General features: G+C 38.8%; 1 protein-coding gene across 1 annotated transcript in view; it reads right to left on the reverse strand.

The window, feature by feature from the left end:
• Window positions 1-3384: 3384 nt before the first annotated feature.
• The window catches only part of ARHGAP29 (Rho GTPase activating protein 29), a 50740-nt gene continuing 28422 nt past the window's right edge, over window positions 3385-25702 (reverse strand). Inside the window, exons 3-23 of the mRNA XM_009480244.2 lie at window positions 22747-22843; window positions 22304-22376; window positions 17897-17957; window positions 17271-17408; window positions 16929-16993; window positions 16321-16431; window positions 16110-16190; window positions 15618-15806; window positions 15240-15377; window positions 13731-13921; window positions 11744-11910; window positions 11059-11187; window positions 10789-10887; window positions 9165-9328; window positions 8724-8912; window positions 8440-8577; window positions 6772-7004; window positions 5732-6038; window positions 5450-5558; window positions 4952-5071; window positions 3385-4412 (exon numbers count right to left, since the gene is read on the reverse strand). Coding sequence (XP_009478519.1) covers window positions 3511-4412; window positions 4952-5071; window positions 5450-5558; window positions 5732-6038; window positions 6772-7004; window positions 8440-8577; window positions 8724-8912; window positions 9165-9328; window positions 10789-10887; window positions 11059-11187; window positions 11744-11910; window positions 13731-13921; window positions 15240-15377; window positions 15618-15806; window positions 16110-16190; window positions 16321-16431; window positions 16929-16993; window positions 17271-17408; window positions 17897-17957; window positions 22304-22376; window positions 22747-22843 — 3701 coding nt within the window. The 3' untranslated portion in view covers window positions 3385-3510. The remainder of the gene's footprint in view (window positions 4413-4951; window positions 5072-5449; window positions 5559-5731; window positions 6039-6771; window positions 7005-8439; window positions 8578-8723; window positions 8913-9164; window positions 9329-10788; window positions 10888-11058; window positions 11188-11743; window positions 11911-13730; window positions 13922-15239; window positions 15378-15617; window positions 15807-16109; window positions 16191-16320; window positions 16432-16928; window positions 16994-17270; window positions 17409-17896; window positions 17958-22303; window positions 22377-22746; window positions 22844-25702) is intronic.

The raw sequence follows: 25702 nt of genomic DNA on the forward strand, positions 1-25702 counted from the left end.
ACACTAACTGCCTTCGTGTCAGCTTTCAGATGAACTCAATTAGGCCTCTGCTACACTACAGAAGCTAAAGAATTCATGGATTTGCAAGCAAAACAAGGACTTCTTAAATAAGCAGCAATAAAAAACTGGAAAACTTACCACAAAAGCTTACCTCATGTGTGAGCACTGCTGCGCTATGGGAAAGAGAAAGGTTTCTGAAGGAATGTTCAGCTTGGCTGCAAACAAACACATATCTTAGATGCAGTTAGCGCTTGCAGAATAACACAGCTCAGTTGTAAGGAGATTGTTTTAATCCCCTGCTTGATACAGAACAGCTCAATCTGCGAGTTTAAAGACTCCCGAGTAAAAATCCTCCCAAATATCCAATATGACCAGCGCAAGCACAATAAAGTCTGCGCTTGGAGGCTGATATTTCTGAAGGTATTTCTTCAGATCTGAACAAACCCTGTATTTGAAAAGATGGCCTCAGAAGGGTAGTTCTGGTAGCATCAGGGGCCCTGCTAAACAAACAGCTGTCATGACTAATTAGGTCAGGGATTTATGGAAGTCAGTACTCTGCCAAAGCTTTAAGAGGGATGAGGCAGCGCATTACGACTTCAGAAAACGCAATTACCGAGCAAATCTGCCACAGAAAGGTTTCCTCCCCAGAGGGCAAGCCGCAGGGTGCTGGCACTTTGCACGACCCAGAGCCCCCTCACCTGGGGCAGGTGGGTGGGATTACCGCAATTCAGTCGGGGTGAAGCGAGTTTCAAAACACAGGACCTGAGGAAATCTGCATCAGAACCAAAAGAAACAATAGGGGCCATTAGTAGCATTTTCAGGCAAAAAGAAAGCCAAAGCCTTTTCCACCAGGCTTAAGGCTCTGCCGCCATGGCGGCGTTCCTCACGGTTCTGAGGCAGCGCTTCCTCGCACGGAGGGGAAGGCCTCAGTGTGCCAGCACGAACAAAACGCAGCCTTGGCGTCAAGGTGCAAACATTTACAAATAAAAAAAGTCACATGCTGGCCCTTAAGCCCCTCCACAGGCTGCCCGGTCTGGCGGGAAGGTTCTGGAAAAACCCTCTGGCCCGGGCCCCGCAGCCCCTCCTGTGGTGTCACCACGCTGGGGAGCGGGGTCAGCACTCTTCAACAACGCTTCAAAGGTTTTCATTTCAGAAGAGCACTTACTCCTTCGCTTGTATTGCATACAAAGAATCGAAGACGTTATAAAGCAGGGACACGTGCACAATTCACCTTTTGAGAGCGGTGATTTTTTCATAAAATAACGTGGTTTTCCACAGACACAGGCACGCGCCCTCCCGCTGCCGGCCCAGCCCGCCGGTGGCTGCCTGGCTGTGGAAAACAGCCGGCAGAGACCTGAAGCACATTTAACACAGCGGAAACCTTTCAAACTAGCACAATATGGAAACAGGTGGTACATAAAGAGTGGACTTGGTAGCGTAGGTTAATGGTTGGACCGGATGATCTTAAAGGTCTTTTCCAACCTAAACGATTCTATGATAAAAAGCAATAGGGTGACAAGCAGGAGTAACCAGTGTTACGACTCGGTTAAGAAACGTTCATCTGTTTCTCGGAGATCAGTATACGCTATCGGAATCTCCATCGCAGCAGCCTGCTCCGGGGAGCACTAGAGACCCTCCACCCAACTAGTCAAACAGTTTTTATTACAATTTTTGAGGCCATTAGCATATTCAGTGCTAGATACACGCTACAACACTTAAAAATATAGTGCAACAATAGATTTAATGGTCATTCACAAACTAATTTGCCATCCTGTGGCCCTAGTCTATGCTATCAGCAGCATCCTTTCACAGCTGTGCTCTGTGGTTCCACTGCGATGTTTCATTAACACTATTCCTGCTCATCAACCAGTTGTGTGGGGTTCCCCCCACCCCCCTCCATTCTTAAAGCAGAACAAGCTCCCTTCTACACCAAGAAGCCTTTATCCCTCCTCTTATTTTATTATCCAGCTCACAATACCAGCACCTGGAGTCTTCAGCTTTTCCGTAGCACGAGGCAGCTCCCCAAAGAGCATGGCCAGAACCGTCCAGTGCTCGCATGGCCTTTGCCAAGAGTGCCAGCCACGCTTCCGTGGAAACGTGACAAGGAATCAGAAGTTCAGTGTTGCGAGTTTAATATCTTTCGTTCTGGAAACTAAAATCAGATTACATCCACCAAATGCAGCGTGGGATTTTATTTGGGATATTTTGCAAAGAAAGGCAAAGGGAATGGAGTAGGAAAGTCCAGTGTATCTTATGTTGTAAAACCAGAAAAGCGATTCTTTGCTTTTCCTGTCCTCTGAGAGCCCTATTGGTTCTTATATCAGTAGAAAGTACCGTGCTAAAATAACTGTACTCTATGGTATGTGAGAAAGGGTCAAGCTAATTGTAATCTCATTAAGAAAAGCGTGCTGCCCCCCGGCCCCAGAAGACAGATGCCGCAGAGTACTATACTATTGCAAAGGCCAAACGTCTGTATTTTAATAAGTTAGAAGAAATCCAGATATAGAAGCCATAGAGTCACTGAAATGTTAACAAGTTAATATATTTTAAAGCAAATATAACACAGTGTACACGTAAAAACCATTTAATACAAAGTGAAAACCATTCGATGCACCTACTAATGCAGATTTTTGGTTATTTTTCAGCTCTTTCACTGAAACTTGGAAACAATGCTCTTCATTTCAGTTACACCAGGTTAAGTGGTGAAACTGATCTACAGCAAGCAAACTACTGCCTTTTCATTCACCTGGGAAAGGCAGCACCACTGCAACTGATAGTCTCTCCAGAAGGGCATCCAAACAAAACAGGCTGTGCACATTTGCCCCACTTGCTAAGCTATACAAGAAACCAGATGTGGCCTGATTGTTGCTTCTGAATAGTAAAGCTCAGTAAGTGCATCCTTGCTGTACAAAAACAAACAAACAAATTAAAGTGACAACATAGAAAACTGGCAACAGATAACTGTGTCTGCTTAAAATATACACATATGATACATAATTATGGGCCGTGCTGGCCAGTACGTAAGTCTGTTCAGGAGCAAAGCTTTAATTGCACAGATTAGAAAACTGAACGAATGCTTTTACAGAGCAAAGCACAAGCTTTGGTTTATGCTTAGACAGTGAACATTAAACCTTCCATTTTTGTTATAACATCTCTTAGGAAAAATGGCTCCTTTCACTGCTACGTGCAATAGTTGCTGCTCTATGAATAAGCACTCCACTCCATACAATGAAACGAAGCTCTGTGTCTTATTCAATGAACCCATTAGCTGTATCTCGACTGGGAATGCATGAAATCTTTATGAAAAGCTACTGAATTACAAAAAGTTTTACTTATTTCCTTCACAATTCCCCAGCCCTCCCCCCCATTTTTAAAATGCTGCATTATAAAAATAACTCCAGTATGGCACAAAAGTGGGATTCTCAAGGGAAGGCAAAGGATAAAGGGGCAAAGGGAAGCCTCCACTGGCAACGTCAACAAATTGCATACAGTCCAAGAGGAATTTGCACCCTATACAAAATGAGCTTCCCTGTGTTCCAGTTCTTGGATCCTTTTTGGTCTCAGTCTCTGGTAAGTAGGCTTCAGATCTGTGGGGTGAGTATCCTCTGAGCTGGTTTTTTGTTCATTTGTGTTTTGTTCAGGATCACCTGATGGAAGTGCAGAGCTCCTCACCAGTTTCACAGTATTATCCTGGTGATGCACAGAGCTAGCACTGGTTGGTGCGGAAGCTTTAGCAACAGAACCCTCTTCGTTTTGTTTTGATTTGTTAGAGGGCGGTTTATAAAACGTCCCTGGGGGTGGTTGCAATGTTCTTGGTGCCCTGAAGGCAGCAAGAGGATTGGCATCGGGACCATTCCCTTCTGTTGCTGTCCTTCCTGACCTGACAGAAACAGAATATGGCTTACTAGGAAGAATGGCATTAACCGAATTGTTATCAGTGCCGCATGATGAAGACAAGGCACCCGCAGTTCCGCTCTCAAGCGCTCGGTTCTCCTGGGGCACATTAGTCACGATCATTGCTGTCCTTGCTGTGATATCATACTGCTTATATTGCTTGTCCCAAGTTTTTCGCAGCATCTGGGTGTCATAACAAGGAAGTCTGCAGCAGGTATTTACAGCAGGGAACGCCTTCACCTCTGAAACCTCTTCAATAGTAGGGCTCCTGCCAAGCTTCTCTGGACTTACTGCTCCTGCATTTCGTGAATTTCTTTCATTCAAAACACATGGTGGAAGTATTCGGTCTACAGGCAGGCTCACAGGGCGAGTAGCCGGTTTTGTCCTTAGAACCCGCAATGGAACTTTGGTAATCTGACGGTTAGGTTTGGCAGGAAATAAGGTGATTTTACAGCCGTCTTCACCTGGAGAAACAAATGAATCACTGTCTCTCTCTGAAGCTGGACTCACAGCATCACCTAGAAACACACAAATAGATGTGACTGGATCTTTGCACCAAATATAAAGAGAAGTCAGCAAGACTTTTGCCAACAGAATATGAACTTTATTAATGATCCCTTGACAGCTGGTATTTTAAGGGGATAACAGTTTCGAGGTATACCTTGTATACATACTAGGAATATCTTACTCTAACCAAATATTAGCCTTTCAATAGCAGTAAAACACATACTGTACAGATGTAACCAAGGAAGACACTACGGAGAAAACAGGCAAAGAGACACTGCACTACTACTTTTTTTTCAGCTGGTGCTTTCCCATCCCTGAATATTTTCAATTTTAGTATCTTTCAGAATGTTGCACTGTTAATGTACAGGACATGACTGAACTGGTAACACCAGCTGAAAATCAGTATAATTAAAAGGGATCATGTATAGTTACTCCTAAATAAAGTAGATGAAATCATACCTATATTAAAACAAACTACTGTAGTAGCACAGGCAGATAAACAGGGGAAAAAAAAAAATCTTATAGAAGATTTATAGTTAGGTTAGCAAACCTGTCTCTTTTGGAGCAGAAATATTAGTATCCAAAACGCTGGTAGCTGATGATTCTGTCAGAGAATTACTCTTCCCAGAGCCTTCTGGTTTAGTTCCAGTGACTGGCAAGGATACACATTCTGGGGGAAAACAGTGGTCAAAACAAATGTTAATTGCTGGATATTGGTTTGCAGCATCATAGTGGGTTTCAGAAATCCACAGTCAGAGCATAATTATATATATATATATTTTTTTCTTTTAAAAGGGAGAAACCAAAACACTGTTGTATTCTCTTCCCAAATACTTCAAGCTCCGATTCCATAAACACAGGTTTCTTGAAAGCCTTTAGAAAGATTTAATTCTCTGTTCCTCTTACAAAGATAAACAGTATATCAAGCAGAGACAAGCAGGTTTTATCACTTGCTTCTGTCTAAATTGAAGAGCTGCAATGCACTATAATCTAATGCATCCATGACTGCTTATTCACCCACCCCGAGACTTAATAAAAGCGCACTAACCAGTTACAGATGTATCTACTTGTTCTTTTGTATTCTTGCTGTTGTTCGATTCCAAAAACAATGCAGCTGTTTCTGAGGCTCTGCTTTCACTCGGAGCTATCGGAATACCCTGTTAACAAAAGTCAGAGCAAAAGTAAATGAGAACTCAAGGGGAAAAGCACTCATTAACAAAAAAATACCCCACAAAGATTTAATAGAAGCGTGCTGTGGAACGCTGCGGCATTTGACACAGAAGTTAAGATGGCACGGGTAACATTGTGGCAGCACAAGAAAGTCACTCACTTCCTTTACAGCAACAAACGACTTCCTCTGCTGCTGTGGCTCCCTCTCTTCTGCTGATACAGCAACCCTGACTGTAATGGCAGTTACTTCAGACTGAGATGTGCTCAGAAGTGGTTTCAATGAAACATCAAATATCTTTTCATAGTATGTTATGAGCAGCTCCACTACCCGGGCCTGATAAGGGTAATCCACAAGTGACGACAAAGACACAGTAGCATCTGTTTGACGTGGCCTGATCAGAGTTGGGCCAAATATTATGCCAAGGTTGCTGGCTGACATTTTATTTTCATCAGACTGTTCTGTAACCCTGCATAAAAAGGGAAAAAAAACCCAACCCAAACACCAAGAGTTAGAGGGTTTTACTACTTCAGAAATATTTTAGATATTAAACTATTATCTTACGCCTAAAGAGGCTAAAAGAAAAAAAAAAACAAAACCCTGAAGGTGGGTTTGGTAGGCAGGCAGAATGGTTAATGTTATTTGTGGCTATTTGGCATTTCTGGGGTTGGGGAAAAGAACGTCTCTCTCATTCTAAGTAATAATATAGCTGTGGCCCAATATTACCCATTTTTATTGGTAGTCATCAGCGCGGTACATCCTCATCACACATCGTCATACAATCCAGCATTTGGAGAACAAGGAAGTGAAACGTAGTTGGAGAATGGTTATTAACAGACATGATACAAGTTTTAATGTTCTGTTAATAGCCACCAAATCACTGCCCTATCTGGGTCACATCCTGATTTACATCACACCTAAGGTGCCTGCAGCTGCCACTAGTTACTACTTGCTGACCCCAGTGCTAGCAGAGAATCAAGAATAATGCAGCTCAACTCTTTCCCTCCTTTCCTTCCATTTTGTATTCTTCTTTTATCTGAGAATTCATTACATTGTAAAAAGAAACAGCAACAGAACAATGTCTTCTAAGGCACATGTGACTTCTTCCTCTACAGTCATCAAAAGGGTACAAGAGTTTCCTAGTACACAGCATGTAGCTGTTTATTTTTCAACATCAGTTTGCATTTAAAGTCTTTTCTCACCTGTGAAGGTGTCCAATAAGGTACTGAAGAGTGTTATAGTTTGGTACAGGCAGCTGTTTCAGAAGATCTTTAATTTTAATGATGATCCTATTCAGTTCAATACAGATGGACTGTCTTTTCTTTGATTTGGGGCTAGCTTGTTTAGCATCCAATTCCTCATTAACATTCTGGCTTTCTTTTGCAAGTCCAATGAACTCGTTGTAAAGCCGAAACAAAATCAAGGGTTCCGGAAGCTGAAGAAATAAGAACATTTCAGAAACGTACTCAAGCCTGAATTTTAACTTCTTTGTTTCCTTCCTGGGTTTGTTCATCTTTGTTTGGTCTAGCATCTCTTCTTAGACCATTGTTTAATCCTTGTTCATTACCTCAAACCACAACTTGTCAAATCCAATCCCAGGTAGCAAACCCACTCCTCTCTACACCTTCCTCCAGAAATCTTTTGCTAGCCCTTTCCTGCAATAGCTTCAAGACTGAGCATTTATCAATACAGATAGAGATTTCAAGAAAGTGATTGCTATGAAGGAGGGTGCTACACTGCATATGCACAAAGACCATGATAATAGAGCAGTTATTTATTTTACCAGTATTTGATAGTATATGACGTGGTATCAAATAGGAAGACTAGATAAAACTCAAAATAATTAGTTTTAATAATTAATCTCAAATAGGGTTTAACTTGGGATTCTGTCTAAACATACCTTAACTGCATGTGTCTAGCACTGCTCCTGCATTTAAAATGAGCAGGTTTACCTAAAAACCACACCAACAGATCAGCTACAAAGGAAGTAACAAGACCAGAATGAAACACGTTATTTGACTTCTTTTTTTTAAATTATGAGCCCTATTCAAAATACAGCACAGTGCCTCAAACTGGTACCCCAGTATGATGTATATAATACGCTGCCTTTTTACTTGAATAAATAGGCAGGGTACACCTTTGTAATTTTTCAAAAGCACTTAACTTAATGGCAATGATCATAGGATTGGAACGCTCATCTCTGACAGCCAGCATAAGGAAGAGGACAGGACCGTGCAGCTAAGGATTATTCCTTTCAGGGTTAACAAGTTTTCAGAGTGACTCACTAATTTCACTGGGCAACATCCCGGCCTCATTTTTTCTGATACATACTGAAACTGTTTTGGAGAACTCAATCATGAAGCTTTAAAGCTCCATTTTGAAAGAAAAAGATGGATAATCCCTCCATAATGAACACATCATCATGACCATCATGAGTGTTTCATGAAATTTTTGTTAGGATATATTAACAGCAATGTGTTAGCATCTGTCTGCGTGAAGCGGCAAGAATATGGGAATGTTTTAAACTTCACATAAGACAGGCAAATTCAGTAACCAGAAGTGTTTTAAAAGTTAAAGCTTCACTACAAGTGGATAAACAAAAGCTGGTCCTGCACATGGTGCTAATATTTAAAGCGACATTACGCCCATGTGGAATACAGACTGTAATACCAGCAGTCAGCCACCTGACAGCTTTCCCTGCCCCTGTCACAGGCTCCATATGAAAATAAAGCAGCCTACTGCAAATATACAAGGCACTCATTTAATCTTCTGCTGTAGGACCGCTGAAAAGGATTTTTTTTTTTCCCCTCTTGTACTGAAGAAATATACTACACTACTTTGGTTTTCCATCTGACCTCTCAAGTACATACCTGGCGGAGATACAACTTGAGAACATTGCTGATATCATGTGCATAGAGTTCTGAGAGCTCGACCAAATCCTTTCCATTTTCAAAAGCTTGACAAAGCTTTTCAACTCTTGATTTGGCTCCATTCACACGATAGATGCCCTGAAATTAAGAGACGAGCACAACTCTTGATTTGGCAAGTGTAAAACACAGACGATATCAACGGTACAGCATTAATGTCTCGAGAATTTTTTTTGTTTTTAAAAAGGTTGTTCACACTTAAGCTTTATAAACAAACTTGAGTATACCTTGACATTCAGCGCTCTGCTTTCAATTTCTGACGTACACTTTTTGATGATGAAAGGAATGCCATCCGGAACATTTTTAGCAGCTTGTGCAAATTCCACTCCAAACAAGTGAAGCCTTCCATGAAGTTTTTTGTGCCCACATTGAATAGCTAAAGTCTCTAAACATTTTTTATGGCATGCAAGTGAACACTACAGGGGAGGGAAAAAAAAAAAAAAAAAAAGCACATGGTTTGATACAATCTGACACCATCTCTGCTGTTTGTCACCCCATATGTGAGCAAAAGGCAAGTTTTATTAGACTGTTATGCTTGTGCTTTGAGTTCACAATAATTCTACAAGCCACAAAGTCTGTACTTTTTATACAGAAAAATAATGCAAGTTCCCAAAACTTGGGACTTTACATAAATCCCAAGCAGCAATTTAAACTACTTTTCGACTTACCTCCTCACATTCAGCTCCGTGAAATACCACTAAGCTGTCACATTCTCTGCATTTAGATGGAGCTCTCAGCTTCCGTAGTTTGTGTGTTTGTGCTGCTTTGGACATATTAGCATTTCTAAAAGGTCCTGGAGAATTTGCAGTTTCAGATGTCAGATCATTTAAACCTGGAGAGAATTTCTCTGTTACAGTCACTCTAATATCTACTTTTGTAATCAAAACCATTTCAATCACAAGGAAGCAAAACAATGTTACAGTTTACATAATGGACACATTAACTATCAAATAATCTCACATAAAAGTGGAACCAAACAATCAGTTTTGTATTTTTCAGTATTTCAGTTTTCTCCTGTATTAATGGCGTGTGAAAATATTAGGACATTTAATTCCAACCGCCCTGCAGTTCAGGCAACTATTCATGAAAGTTTCATTCTATGTATTTCAAAATCCTGTACTAGAGGATGAAAGATGACATTATGGTTTGGCCTGTACTGTTTTTGAAATACTTAAAAAAAGAATACTTTGCAGCAGGGAAGAATTAACACACGCTCACAGCAGAACCCATATAAAATAAAAAAGAACCACTGATTCTCAGTCTCCTATGACAACATCAAAATATTTTCTAGGGGATTCTAAAACAGAACAGCAACCGGTACTTTTTGTGACTTTTTTTTTTTTCAAGCAACTTACTTAAAATGCTATCAACAGAACTCTGTGAACCAAAATCCCTTCTTTTACAGATAAAAATTCAAAATTAACACATGCAGTTAATTGCCCAGAAAGCTTCTTAAAAGCTCAAGTATTGATTAAACAATACCACTCCAAGTGAAAGTTTGCATTCATTAACATGTTGCCATGCTTTAAAGCTGGATCTAAATTAGTATTGTTAACCACAGGCTCGTTCCTAGGAGGCAAAGTATACATTTAGGAAATAAGAACTAACTGAAGAATTTCCTAAAGGCTTTACTAAGCAAGTGCCACAAATATTTCAGAACGAGTTAGTTTGTAAGTAGTGCAGACATCCCACAGAACTATTTTTGATAATCCAGTTCTTCAGGTTTCAGTCCCTGTGGCAACATTGCCTTTATACAGTCAAAATTCATTTGAAAATTAGAAATGGTTTGGTCAAATCTGGGACAGACATTACCAAACCTACTTATCTAAGTTGAAAAGGGTAAAATCTCAGTTATTACCCTAAACATTTGGATCTACTTTTTTCCAATTTGCCAATTACCAGCTCTCCATATCTGTGCATTTCACTTCAAAGTTTAGAAGTGATCTTACATAACTCAGTGCCATGCAGCTAATTTTAAATACAAATGCCTGGCAGGAATGGTTAGCAGATCATTTATGTTTACCTCAGGAGGGTGAAGACACTAGAAATGTTCAAAGGCTGCCCATATAGTTAATCTAAATGTATGAAGACAATTCTGCACCGCTTCATTAAAATGACCTGAACATTATTCTTCAGCTCTCAACCTCAAGCGGATGCACACTGTATTGAAAAACAATGCTGTTGGTAATCACAGCCTTGTTAATGTACTTTTCTTAAGCACATTAAAAAGAAAAGCCACACTCTACAACAAAAAGCATCTTCTGGGGAGTTCAGGTATGGAAACAACATTACCACAGTCTGAAGGAGATGGTGGCTCTCTTTCATCAAGATCATCTGCAGATGACATAGTACCAGTGGAAGGTGTTCGGGGAAGTCGTCTTTTAAAATCCCCTAGCAGATGAGAAAAATTTTCAGGAAGCTGTAAGTACCAGTTCCACCCAACTGCTCATTTTCATTATAGGCTCTGTCCCACACTTGCTAAACTAACAGCGACAGCTTCATTAGTGTAAAACAGTCCAAAGAAAAGACTTCAAATTAGTATAGCAGTGAGTGTAGCTGTACCTGGGCTAGCAGATGGAGAATCCATGGATCGTGACTCGCTGCTTCCCCCTGCACTTTCAGAATCACTGCACATTCCTCCGCTCTGGTTGCCAACTGACCATGATCTGAATGGTGGTGGCCCTCGGATTGCTTTTGAAAAGAAAACCCGCAAATTCCAGATGTCAAGGACAAAATTGCGTGGTTTTTTTTTTTTTTAAAGACTAACTACGATTATATTCAAAATCGGAAAATACCACAAAAGTTACACGAACGTGCAATGTAGTGAAAAAAACCACGGCATATATTCCTGTAAAAGCTCCAGGATGTAAGAAAATGAATTTCAGAAACTGGACACATGCTTTCGCAAAACACCCGAAATCAACGTAGCATTTACAAAAACAATGGATTTACATTGCTAAAGTTAATTGAAATTGTTTACTACACTGGGCTTGACAGTACCTGCTCTTTGAATTGCATCTCACCTTTCTTGTCAAAGAATCTAGGTATACATACAGGCAGTTTTTAATTTTGTCCTTATGCTCAAGTACATAACTTTTTTTATAGGCTTCGAACTTTAAAATACATTTTTTTTTTTTTTTTTAAACACCTTCAGTGCTACACTTCTGACAGTGAGACATCAAGCACCTGTTTTTTTCTGATATTTTTATTTAGAGACTGAACTCCAGATGAAATACAGAAGAACTACCTTGGATATCTGTGCTGCTGGAAGATCTCTTCTCTCCAATCTTTTGTGAACGATGATAAATTGGGCTTCCCACATCATCTAACGTCTGAGCAGGAAAGTCTCCCGAACACTGAGATAAGTTACCATGTGACGTATGGACGCTGTTGGTTGATTGCTTATTAAAAACCCTGCAGAAAAAAAGAAAGTAATTTGAAGAATGAATAAGATAGAATTAAATGAAAAGCAATGTATTTTTTTTTATCCCTGGGCATTAAAAATGCTTTGTTTAATTGCTGTTCGTGAACATACATATTTGACATGTAATTATTAAAGCCCAAATTCAAAAGAAAATAAAAAGGAGAAGGGTGGCAATTTATTTTTAATTAAATATGTGCAATTTTCCAGTGTTTCCTCCCTGCCTGTGCTTTTCCACATCTCTTATGACTGTTATTTTGCAGACTTTGAAAAAAAAACAGCCAATCTGTTCATCTAAAGATCAGAATAATTCAGAGGCTACTGCATCCTACTTTTATGCTTTCCTCCAAAAGATTCTCTGCCCAGCCATCAGGACCATTCACCTATCAACATGTAGGCGTTAAAATGTTGTGCTTTTTTGAAAGCACAGAAAATATGTTGAAGCTGCCAGAGAGCTTATAGTCAGTCCATCGTGAAAATCTACTCTCAAGATAAGGACAGAAAACTGTTAACAGCAATTAACGTAAAATGCTGAAGCACCTTGTGGACAAAATGGCCTGTAGCCAAGTCTAGCAGTCGGGAAGCTGCTCCTTAATCAGGTCTACCCTATCCAGCTGAAGGAAATAGAGACTTAAAAACACTAAAATTTGCATGTGTCCAAGCTACTGCCCCTTAAAATAAATGCAGACCTAAACAATAAAAATGACCACTTCAAGTACATGAAGAATCACAAGGCCATGTCAAAAGAAAACAAAAGGTGGGAGAGGGGAGGAGAAAAAACACGCTCCCATAAATCTTAGGCAGTAAATAGCTGGGAGAGCAGACAAAGAGTTTGAGATTTCATGCTCATCAGTTTCTCAGGGAGCTGCATAGTTAAATCCCCCTAAGTCAAAGTTTATGAGTATAGCCTAAATCAGTCTTAAAAGGCAGGAAATTTACAGACAAGAACTAAGAATCTCAGCTTTAACTTTGAATTTCCTGGCTTTTGTTGGTAGAAGTCTGACTCAAGCTTAGGTTTTTTGTATTTAGTTTCCTTTTGAAAGACGATGACGACACTTTCCTGTAGAACTGTGAAACACACAGACTGGAATGGATATTTTGGTGCTTTAGTGCCAAGATGACTATTTTACAACAAGTTAAAGGTGGAAAAGCACTTGGCAGACTGACACGAGGAGTTGTCTTTTTGTCTCGTAGTCTCTACATCCACATTAGCTGTATCTTTAACAGATTAACAGTAAAAACTACCGTTTCACACAGGTTGGAAAAATAATAATGCATCATAGAAAATTATTAAGTTATAACATAGGGACATGTGGACTCTCAACTTTTTTAGCCACATAGCATGAGACAGAAATGGAGCAACAACTTCCTGGCAAAAAGTTGCCAAACATAAACAATATGAAAGACAGTACTGTAGCAGCACAGCCGGCAGAAGAGGAAAAGTACCTCCTCAGACTTTCTAAACCGATTATCAAATACTACTGCCACGCCACACTAGAGTTCAAAATTTACATTTTTCATATTAACCAGTATCTGCATTAAAATAGCAACAAGTCGATTCTTGCACAACAATTGTCAATGTTTTAGCAAGTCTTAATACACAAAATGACATTCTGCTTTGGAATTTAAAGTCAGGTTTTACTATCAACATCTATATATAATCTACCAAAAGATGAGTCAAAGAAATAGAGAATGGTAAAGCACGGTAAAACACCAGGTAAAATTCCTCCAAAAATGTTGTTTTACTGTTAAACACATGTGCCTAGCATTTTATTCTAAAACAAGCAAATGCCACCTGTAGTTTGGGACTCACCCATCAACCTGAGAACTCTGGGTTTCGAAAGAACCTGATTCAATAGGAACACCTTCCTTTGGCAAACTTTTCACAAACTCTGAATACTGCTGACCAGGGTCATAGAGTTTGGCACTCTCACAGAGTGACTGGCAGTTAACTGGAAGAGATACAACCTGAGCGTGCTGCAGCTGGAACAGGTTAACTGTTGCCTGGTGGGAGGAAAAAAAAAAAAATTCAGTATTTGTAGATCATTTACTAGATATTGCACTTGTACTTTGCTCAACCCAAATTAATATCCCAACAGAAAATTATTTCAACAGTAAGACTAGAAAAATTCTAGAAAATAGTAACATTTGTAGGAATGGGCTTTGTGCAAGATTCCTGAAAGTCAACTGCAAAACCATCTGTAGTATAGACACTAGTATCCCTCTTCTCTCTGGGTTATTGAATCCTCCAAGTAGCAAAGGCAATTCTGATGGCTTCCCACTTTGGGTTGATCAAGATAAACAGCAAGATTTTTTACTACCAAAAAGGCATTTTTCATGCTCTGGAGGGAATTTTAGTGACCACTACAATGATGAAGTAGTTGGAATTCCAAACCCAAATGAGCTCCATATCACCTTGACACAAAAAACAGACAAAACTCTTGTCCCAAGAGAACAGATTAACTGAACACTTTCTTTGTTAAATTACATAAAACTTCTAAAATATTTTGTCACAAGGCAGAGACCAAGGAAGCGAACACTGCATGGCTGCCTCTTCAGCTTTGGGGTTGCAAAGTAGTTCGCAATTTAGATATACTTGAACTGACAAGTTTGCCTAAGCTTTCTACTGGTCTTACGGGTTGGTTTTTGGGTAGCTTGGGGATGGGGGGGGTGTGTATTTGGTTTTTTATTTTCCTTCCCTGCCCCAGCATTAAATTGTCTGCCTCATCTAAAAAAAAGTACACATCTATTGGCATAACACAGTCTTAAAGCTTTTTTTAGAAACTGTGTATGTAGACTGTTCTGACAATCCTTTGCTTATTTACATGCACTAAATTAATACATTAAATTAGGCGCAATGGATCCTGTAGTAATTGAGACTGTCATCAAGATTAGCAGGCTCCATGCTGCAGCGTGTTAATGTCCATTCTGTGCTTGAGCCAAACATCTTTGCTAATGCGCTAATGAAAATAATGGGAATGGGAGCCGTGCTCTTAAACAACAGAGTAACGCTACTGCCATCAATATTCTTAGAGAGATTTTACAAGAATTGTGTAGTCAGGGTTCTTGCAAGGCAACAGCTCATAAAAAAAACCCCAAAACATTCAAGAGATGTATAACACCCTCCCCCGTTTTCTTAAAAATCCTAACACAAAGAGAACACCACAAACATATTGAAAGTTTTCCTTCTTTTTCTATTGGCTTGACCTCTGTCCTTGGAAAACTTTCTACCTTAAGCAGTTAACACTACAGATGGGGCTTTCTCTTAGTCTTAACAATACTTGTATATCTGTGCCAAACGTATTTTAAAAAGCATGCTTACAGCTTTAAGAGTAAGATCACACTGGTAAATGAGCTCCCGAAGCTGTGTTAAGACATCACTTTTAAAGCTTTCCAAATCATTTTTTTTTTCTTCAACCTCTGCCATGCTTGCTTTATAGTGTTCATTGGCCTCTTCAGCCTAGAGAAAACACAAGTATAAAGGGTTGACGGACTATAGGCCTTGACACTGGAAGCAAGAAAAGAAACATCCAAAATGCTTGCAATTGGAGATTCCCATTTAGGATAAAAGCCCAAAAGAGCACAGCCTGATTAAAATTAAGAATTATGAACAGAACACTTGCTCAAGTGGTCCCATCAGGAAAGCATGAGTAAAACCAGTGTAGGCTTAACTTTAAAAGCAAGGAACAAAACCTCTTACTTTTTGAAGAGCTTCCTCTTCTAGCCTTCGTTTTTTTTCCAGTTGCTTGCTGAAATCTTTCACAGAGCTTCCACTTGAGCTAAGATGTTCCTCCTCAGCACGCGCAGTGCAGGATTTTGCCTTTTCATACTCATCTTGACGCTGTGTATATAGCAACTTCGCTTTTCTTAGAGCAGCTTCCAACTCTTGCTGCAGAACGCAACAAAAGAAAAAAAGCAAAAGAATTACTTACTTTAATTTTCCAGTTATTTAATGTGATGTTTAAAGAGGCTGTTATGCACGGGTGTGTATGCTGCAGTTCAAAGTACATAGTCATCGAAAGATAACCTCTTACAAATACAAGTATGTCATGAAATTGAAAGTTACATACTACATCCAATAAGCCCTATAGATTCTACGTGTGAATGTAAGTGCGTAAGAGCCTAGTTTGAAAGTTTTGTCCTTTGGAAGAATTTTAGATTGAACGCTATTAGATATGAAAGAAATACCAACCATTTTTTTCTGTTCTCGCTGCCAAAGCTCCTTGATATCTTTCCTTTGTCTATCCAACTCATTTTTCCTTCCAAGAAGAGGCTAGATAGGAAACATTAACAGAGTACATAAAAGGCTTATAGGCTGCAAGTTTGTTCTTTTGAATAATCCATGCTGTTACAGAACTTTTTAAAGACCTAAACAATATCTTGGTCTTTTTCTTTAAGCTTACCTGCACAAATTTGTTAGACTGGAGAGCAGCAGCTGTTTGTTGCCAAAGTTGATTGTTCTCAATATCATTTTGAAAAGCATTAATGAATATTGATTGGAATGGCATATAATCCTAAAATTACACACAACAAAACATTAATGTTCTAGGTAAGGTGGAGGTAGGTATGCTGACATTCTAAATGTCTGTATAATTGAACTAGATTTTCAATTAAAATTAGTAAGGTATTTATATGTGTGTGGAAGTCAGAGTTAGGTATGAATATAGAAAATGACTAATTTCTCAGCTATGTTTCATCATACTAGGAAAACACTTGGAAAGAGAAGTCTACAAGTCCAAATCACAAAGCATACAAGGTATTAGACAGAAAAAAAGCATACTGTGAAAACTATAAAGCTATTCTGCATTTTCAACAAAAGTAAATTTATATCTAGATTTCCATAGGAGATGGGAAGACATAAAATACAGCAGATCTATTAACCAGTGGCTTACAGGATAAATCAGTTCTATATCCACTTAAAAATCCATTCCTCAACATCCCCAAAACTTCACTTTTGGGCAAGGCATCCGATACATATTTAAAGACTTTAAAGCCCCTAAGATGTACTCACCTGGTGTCCAACAACAGCTTTAGCAGTTTCAGCCATTTTTGCTAAGTTTTTAGCACACTCCACTTCTGTTAAAAAGAAGTCACAGTTACTGTTTACACTAACAGTTGTACCACACGCCAAATGCTTTTTACATTCTTCCTCTAACAGATAGGCTACAGAGGGGACCACCTTCACTTTGTTACAGGCCTTTAATCATAGGAAATGCGCGATAGTTCTGTCCACTTCAGCGGAACAGCTACTAATTTAGAAATCACATTATTGACAGTCTGCAGCACAGAGGCCTGACAACAGATTTAATTTCATCATGACAAAGCTGATTAAATGCCAGAAAGAGCCACTCACCCAAGCTAAGCTTTTTTTCTACCCATGCGACTACATCCTTGGTATACTTTGACCATGCTTTAGCATAGGACAGAGCCGATTCAATTCCACTGTCATTTCTTAGGAGCATGCTATCAACCTCCTCTGCTCGAAGATGTCCTGAAAATAAAGCATCGAACACAAAGGAGTGAATTTTAGACATGACCACACACTGAGAGCAAAGCCAGTATTAGCCAACTGTGAATGCTTAAGCAGCTCTGATCTTGAGTTGGTCTTTAATGCTAGTTGACTCTAAACAGGACTGACAGAGGTTTTAGAACAAATTAAAGGGTCATAGTATTTTATCTGGAGTAGTCATATGGTCAGCATAACTTTCTTAAAGAAAGTGACCCAACGAAACACCAACCATAGGATAACATACAGAAATGCTTCAGGCCTTGGTTCCGCCCCCCGCCCCCGCTCCCTGAAGCAATCCAGGTTGATTATTCACAAAAGCATAAAACCTTTGCAACAGCAAATTTTTTTACAGTGAAGTTTTAATGGTAGCATCAGTGTAAAAAAGTGGCCAAGTAACTTCTTTATAACATTTTAGAAGATGAAAACACAGATACAGGCTGGTGTTTATTAATGCTAAATTAATGACCTACCTTGAATATCATCCCTTTCATGCAGTGAACCCCCAGACTCCACAGAAAGATTCTCAAAAGACTGGTGTACAAGAAACAAAACATTACATTAGCAAAGAAAAACTCTCACTGGAACTGACAGGCTAACAAAATAAATGGCATCATCTGCCCCTTTCTTTTTTTGCAGGTAAAGCAACGAACTGTACTGTAACCCCCTCTCATCTAAGGCACAATACCTTCTAAGCTCCCACAGCTGTCGATTGAGGCATAATAAATAGCAAGGAATCATTATATACCTTTAAATCAACAATCTTGAACAGCTGTGACGAAAGAGTTAATTGTTTAACAAATTGGGTTGATATTTAAGTGACCTCCAGCTTTGCTTAGATCCCCACCTATCTTTTAAAAAACATTTCATACAGAGGTAATGTCATAGACATATAACAGACACCATTCTACAAGCCATTAGAATCCTGTATTTCCTCCTCAAGGGAATAAAGTTATGCTTTCTCCTAAATTACTTGCAGGTGTGCACTGTAGGCACAACAGCTGAGTAGTAACACTTGCTAGTGTCAGTCCAACCTGACATAATCTAATCCAATAATAAAAGAAATTTAGCACAAGATTTCATCCCTACCCTTGTCCTCATGCTGCATTTTGCTACCCCTACAAAGTTGAACTGTTTGTAGGACTGTGCTGTAAACCAGGCCACTAAACAAATTTAAATGAATAAAGAGTTTACCTAGTAACCACCACCCCCTTTAAAAAAAAAAAAACCAAAAACCAAACCAAACCACAAACAAAAACCAACCCAACCCTACTACCCCTACAAACTACTCTTGAAAACTCAGAAGCAGAGAGCAGGCAGAAGACAAAGGCCAAGAAATAGCTGCAAATTGGCCTTAAGCTTTACAAGAACAGCTTGTTTCCATTTTAGACTTCGGTGCTGATTTATTTTCAGACTTAAAACTAAAGTGGAGCACGGTAACGATGCAAGTAGCTCCTTTTTTGTTTGTTTGTTTTTTTAAAATGTAATCTGATCATAAATCACAGAAAAGTCCCTCAACAATCATTGTTTACTTCACACCAAAAGCAGCTTTTCCATATACCAAAACATGCAAGGTATTAATCACCGATTACACTGAACAGAATCAAACTACAGTCTAAAGAACAGCTCCATTCCTAAGAAAGTGGAATACTAGTGTACAATTCCTGTCTAATAAAAGAGTTTCAGTAAATGGAAGGGCTTTTTCAGAACAGGTGGGAAATCCATCCAAAGCTTTCTGTCGACCAAACAGTTTAAAAAAAAAAAGAAAATCTGAATTTAGAGATGGATCAATATTCGGTTGCACAGAAAGCCTGAACATTCCTAGATTCAGGTCTGATTTCGGTATAAAGTATTATTGTCTTCAAGTAGATTTTAAAGTGGCATACAGTTGTTAGGGAAGAACAAATACAAAGAGGAACCCCCCCCCCATACTTTATATTAACTCAGGAGGCACTTACAAGTTCTGGTCCTAAAAAATATTTCCTGTTCTATAAGACCTAAATCATTTTGGAACTGAGAACTGTTCACTCCTTTCCAGTAATTCAGGCACACAGTCTAGTTAGGGCAGCTAATCAACGCTCATTCATCCATCCCCATTCACCCCACTGCAAATATGTAATACCACGTTTTAAAAGCAAACACATGGACAACTACTTTTACTTATGTCCTACAACTTATTATCAGAACTTGACCCATACAGCTTGCCCCCTCAAGCACCCAATGACTCAGCTCAGTGAAACTAAAAAAAACAAAAGAAAAAAGCAAAGCCTGACTTCTAGATAGATTTCACTTCTCAACTTAAACCAGTCTCTTCTGCCTTTTTTCCCCCCATTATCCAAAAACTCTCGCCCTGACAGAGGCAAATCTCTGCACGTATTTTGAAAATTTTATCCTTCTCCTTTATTATGGTCTCAGATCTACATAGCATAGAATAGCACTCCAACAACTTGTTGAGTAATGAAAGGTCAGACATGCCTGTCTTGTCTCTTCCAATGTATTCTGAAGCACTTCTGTTTTTAATTAAGACATGTCTTTGCTTCCACCTTGTACTTCTGGCTGTACTACAAGGGCTAAAATGAGAACAATTACATTTGCTAAGAGGGGGTATACATATCATTTAGCTTCAGCTTCCAAATGGAATGCCTGAACTAAAGAATGTAGACTCCCCTGCAGTCAAGAGAAGCAAGATCAGCCCCCACCACCTTAGAGCAATCCTCAACAGCTTAGGGAGGTCCCTAACTTAACAGGCAATTAAAATCTCTCTCCTTAATTAATCCTCAAAGCATTTACATGTTAAATTCTACCAAAATGTTATGCTCTAATCTTTTGAAGACACAGCTAGCTGCTATGTAAACCCACTGAACATACACATCTACAGGAATGAAAAGTTGATACAGCTACTTAAATATTTTGCATTTAACTCCTCCTAACACTCAACTCCTAGCTGGCCTCCCAATTGCTCTCTGAATTACAAATCAAAGTGAAATGCTTCATCTGTTAAATGTGTATTTATCTGCCTGATTGAAAATGCACTTAAGATAGATTTCCAAGAAATTGAACCACATTATCTTACCTGCTCCAAAATTTATAATTGTTATAATTATATGTATAAAAAATATAATTTGTCATTTATAATTCCCTTCCACATTAGGAAAAGCAAATGACACTACAAAAAAGGGCTTTCAAATACAAGCTGTTGACTTCTGGAGCATCTAGAATAGAATTCCTTCTTTGTTTTGCTATATTCTAATTCCCCCTTGGTGTTCCCCCACCCCCATGCTCAGGAGAGCGATCTTTTAGCCAAGCATTCCCTTCACAATGCAATATATGGGACCATCTCGTTCCACAGGAACACATTTTTGCATTGCGAAGCCATTACAAGATTAAAATGTTGGCAAATTCAGCACCTTCCTTCTGCTCGTGAACCCATTAGCTGAAATAGTGCCTGTTCAAATCAACTCATTTAAGTTACATGAGATGCTGGCTTCAATGCTATTTTATTTTATACTTTTTATCAGCAATGTAATCCTCTGATTCTAAGTCTGCTGGAACCACTTTTAGAATCATAGAATCATTTAGGTTGGAAAAGACCTTTAAGATCATCCAATCCAACCATTAACCTAACACTACCAAGTCCACCACTAAACCAATTCAGGGGAGAGTAGCAACCGCACGCCTGCTGGCTTGGTGGCTGGATCATTTATAATGAAACTGAAAACTAGGAATCAAGAGTGGAAAGGATCTCTAAGATCATCATTCCAATCATCAACCCAACACCACCATGCCCACTAAACCACGTCCCAAAGTGCCACGTCTGCCTGTTTTTTGAACACTTCCAGGGATGGTGACTCCACCACCTCTCTGGGCAGCCTGTTCCAATGCTTGACTACACTTTCCATGAAGAAATTTTTCCTAATATCCAATCTAAACCTCCCTTTCTGAGTAGCCTCCTTCCCCTCCATGTTGTTTGCGAAGATGAGTTTTGTAGCAGCTACAGAAGTAGAACTTCTGTGATCATCCATCTTTCTCACGTGTGTTATCAAACATACTAAAAATTTAAAGACTACTCAGCTGTAGCTGCACAGCATTGCTATGATCCAGCCTGTGTGAAGGAATGCTAAATGTTAAGTACATTTCAACGAAGCCTTTAAAAAACTCCACAATCTAAGATTTTTCACCTTGCTACAACTTAGCTTGTCATACACGCCAACTATCAACTGCATTTTCCTTACATATAACTTTTAATTTGACCGGATTTACTTTAAAGTCTGCTTCTAGATACACAAAAATTCAGAACAGAGTTTGATCCTGAGCATTTTTTAATCTCACCTTCAAAGTGTTTAAAGGGGAGTTTGAAAAGCTAATGTTTTTCTTTGACTACCTATAAGTTGACAGTGCTATTTCAGTTCTCTTAGTGAATTGTTGTTGAAACAGCTACAGCACAAATTAGGCTCTGGAAGAAGAAAAGGTTATTTTGTAATGAATATTAGTCTTAAAAGCCAAAAAGAGGTCATTAAACCTTTAGCTTCTAGGTCTAACAGGTCTATTTAACTACTCCAGCATGCGAATCATTCAAGTATCTTTCTTTGAAGTATTTAGTTCTTTTCATTTAACCAATTTAAAAGTCTCAAATACAATTGCAGCAGGTTATTATTTACATATTTGAGCGCTAGCTCCTTTGAGTCATCACTGGCATTTAGAACTGAGCATACATTCAAGTATCTGAAACCTTGAATGCATTTTTTTCATGGGTTTAATCTTGTTTTAACACTCAGAAGAATCCAAGTGTCCCAGCCCCACGATGCACATAGTTTCAGTGAAAATGGAAATCTCCTTTAAAAGATATCACTCCACACTCCAAGAGAACGTGTTTAGCCTACCCGACTTCTCCGAGATACAGGAAGTCCCAATGACGAGCCATTGTCTACATCTCCCATAAGGAAGTCTGAAACACTGCCAGAAAAACAAAGAATTGTGTTACTTCATTACTCTACCTCACCAAGCAATTTCAGCTCACTGAGAACAGAAATTCAGATAGGGTTTCTAATATCCTTTAAAAGTTCTGCAAACAATTTTTAGAAGTAGTCTTATATTTGTATACCATCACTGTTTTCCTTGTTAAGGAAAAAAAAAACCTAAAAAACCAAAACACCACCAAACACCCAAACAAAGCAGTAAAATTATTCTGTATGTGGTTAATTTAAATTAGTTTATCAGCTCATATTTGTCCAAAAGAAAACTAAAGTTTTTGTTGTTGTGTTTAGTCTTAATTTGATTCAGGTCCGCTGAGCTCTTTAAAAACTCCTTCTGGTTTCCAACTTACACGTTTCCAAAGGTGAATGCCAATGTTTCAATGGAAGAAAATATTTCACTGAAGAGTTCTCGCTTATTTTCTTCGTTAACTTCTTTGAAGTTCACCGCTTTGGAAAAAAATGAAAACCAAACAGTGAGTGGTGGGGTCAATCAAGCAAGTTTACTAGGCCTAAAGACAAATTTTATACACAGTGTCTCCTACAGAACATGCAACATTATACTTCTCTGAACAATTAAAAAAAAAAAAACAAAACCACAGTTTTAAAAGAAGATTAGTAAGAAAGTAAACACTAAAGGGAAGAAATTAACACAATTCAGATGCTTCCCACACTGAAATTACTCTTTCACATCCTCTATCTTCCCACTTAAGCAGCAACTTTGTGTGGCAACGTGATGGTAATGCGAGGGGAAGAGAAAAAGTCATTTACTAGCAAGAGTCAAATCACACAGCAGCAGCACCACCACCAAAGCAGCTCACAAACGCAGTCAAATATTTGAAAAACTGTTTCTTTTCTGGATAGAAATTTCAGAATTCAGAACAGGAGCAGTAGTTTATGGGGGTTCCCCCCCACAACTGTATGTGATCCTGTATCTATCCAGAACACTGGATTTCTGGCTTGAGTGCAGACAAACAGAAAGCTATCAAAAGGTAGTGTCCATTGCAAACCCCTTTAATTACTAGCTCCACAGTCTGGCAAAAGCCTCAGTTTTGTCTGTTAGAAGTAGGAAAGAAACTCAGCATAACTATCTTTGTTCCAGAATAGGAAAAGGAGCGTTCCCGGACAAACTAGACGGTTTAAACTGGTGATCAAGACAAGTATTTATCCACTCAACACCGAGCCTTTAACATGCTTCCATGATAAACTGAAATAATGAGACAAGAAGAATGATTCATCCAGAGTTTCTATTAACAACTACTGGACAAGGGGCGTGGAGGGAGAAAAACGACAAAAAGCACAACCATTTTTCTGTTTCCAGCTTAACTCCTTGATCATTGGTCACTGGGAATTTTTTTGTAGGTAAGTTGCGCAAACTCCTTTGAGCCGAAGCCGAGCCCTCTGGATGGAAATTTTCCCAATTTTACATTGCGAGAAGGGACAATTTCACATTACTATTTATTTTTCAAAAGTTTAATTTTTTAAAGCAATGCAATATTCTAAACTATCTAGATGCCTAAGTTACACTCATGCTCATCTGTTTCAAAGATACTGCAATGACACACATATAGCTATTCACCACTTTCTGCAAGATCTGTGACAATATTATGTATCCTCCTTACATCTCAAGTGTGGAAATATGGAAATAATAGACTACAATGACTTCTAGAAGTAGCAAAAATTAAATCATGTTTAAATGTTGCCCATTCTATAGACATTTTCTTAGCAAATTAAAGTAACAGACTTTAATCTTAAAAAGTATTTGAATTTCCTGCCAGGTGCCTAAACACCAATGGGTAACAAACAAAGAAAGTACAGTAATCTGCTCCCCCATTAGACTTCCTTTGTGAAAGGAAAAGTTTTTAACCTGCAAATTAACACAATTGAATCCGTTCCTTTTTACACAGCATGCCAACAGGCCTGATCAACATTTTTGTAACAACTATTTCTATACAAAGCTATTACAGAAAATATGTATTCTTCTCATGGGCTATTTTCACAATTACATGCAGATCTGGAAGAATGTGTTGTAATAAGCCTACAGCAAAAAAACCCAAACAAACCAATAGCAACATATTACAAAAATATTAACAACCTCTGTTGCCACAGTTCACTGCTAAATTAATGCTTCTCCTACCTCGTCACTCTTCTACACTTCATAATTATATTAAAAAAATGCCTCTGGCACCTTTGTTTGAAATGAGACTCAATAAAGCTCCACAGATGAATTTTTTTTAAATAACTTTGCAAATAGCAGTGGATTTCTTTATTTTTTTTTTTAAATTCAGGTTAGTTGAAAATATCAGCTTTTCCAGAGATAACACTGCTTAGAAATCTAAACTTTGCATTCCAAATCATTAAGCAACAACAGTTACTACAAGATCTATTGATTACCAGCCACTAATGACTGGAAAAATCATTTGAGTGCCAGCATGAAACGCAAGCTGTTTCAAAATTAAAAGGAACCAAGAAAAACTGTCTATACGTTGAAAGCACTTACCACCGAAACATTCGTATATCCATTAACTGCGTTGTCTTCAGAGAAAGAGCACTTCTTTCACTTCGCTAATGAAACATTAATACAGATAGCCTCTCCCTAAAGAAATGCCGTCTGCTTCACTCTGCCTTCCTGTTCCAGGAAGAGTTTTGTCAAGCTTTACACTTTATATACCAAAGAAATCCTTTCTTGTCAGGATCCATCACAAATGGAATAACCAATCTCAAATTTTTTCAGAATTACAACTTCTCCCCAAAAAGGTTAGTCCAAGCTCTTAGTAATTCGGTGGAATACAAACAGCTTTCTTCTAGCTTAGTACCGCTGGAATGCTGATGTACTTAACATCCAACTTTAAAGCATGCACGCTCTTTCCCCAGGACATCCTGACTGCACACAATAGCTACTGACAACAATGAACTGTAGTAATCTTTCCATGTCTGGAAATGACAGCTAGCTATCTATAGTTCTACCGATTTCAAAGCAAGTATACAACTTAACGCTTTTAAGTAAGACTTCAGATGGCACATAATGAACTTTAAAAAAATCGTATGATAGCAATACATTAAAATCTGGAATCCCGTACCTGAAATGCAAGCCTAGCTTGCGTTAAAGTGGATCTATATTTCCAAAGCTAGCAAAGCTGTCTTCAAACTGATGTGGGTTTGGCAACCTCATCAAAATGCTGCAAGACACCGCAAAGTTTCAACTCTTGAGTCACGCCATCAAAAGCTTTCCGAATCAAGCACAGAACAGGCTGGGGAACCAGCAACAGCCATGGAAGTTTTGGAAGCCAGAATCCCAGAAGCTGAAGC

This window comes from Pelecanus crispus, chromosome 5 (assembly GCF_030463565.1).
Source record: "Pelecanus crispus isolate bPelCri1 chromosome 5, bPelCri1.pri, whole genome shotgun sequence".
Classification (NCBI taxonomy): domain Eukaryota; kingdom Metazoa; phylum Chordata; class Aves; order Pelecaniformes; family Pelecanidae; genus Pelecanus; species Pelecanus crispus.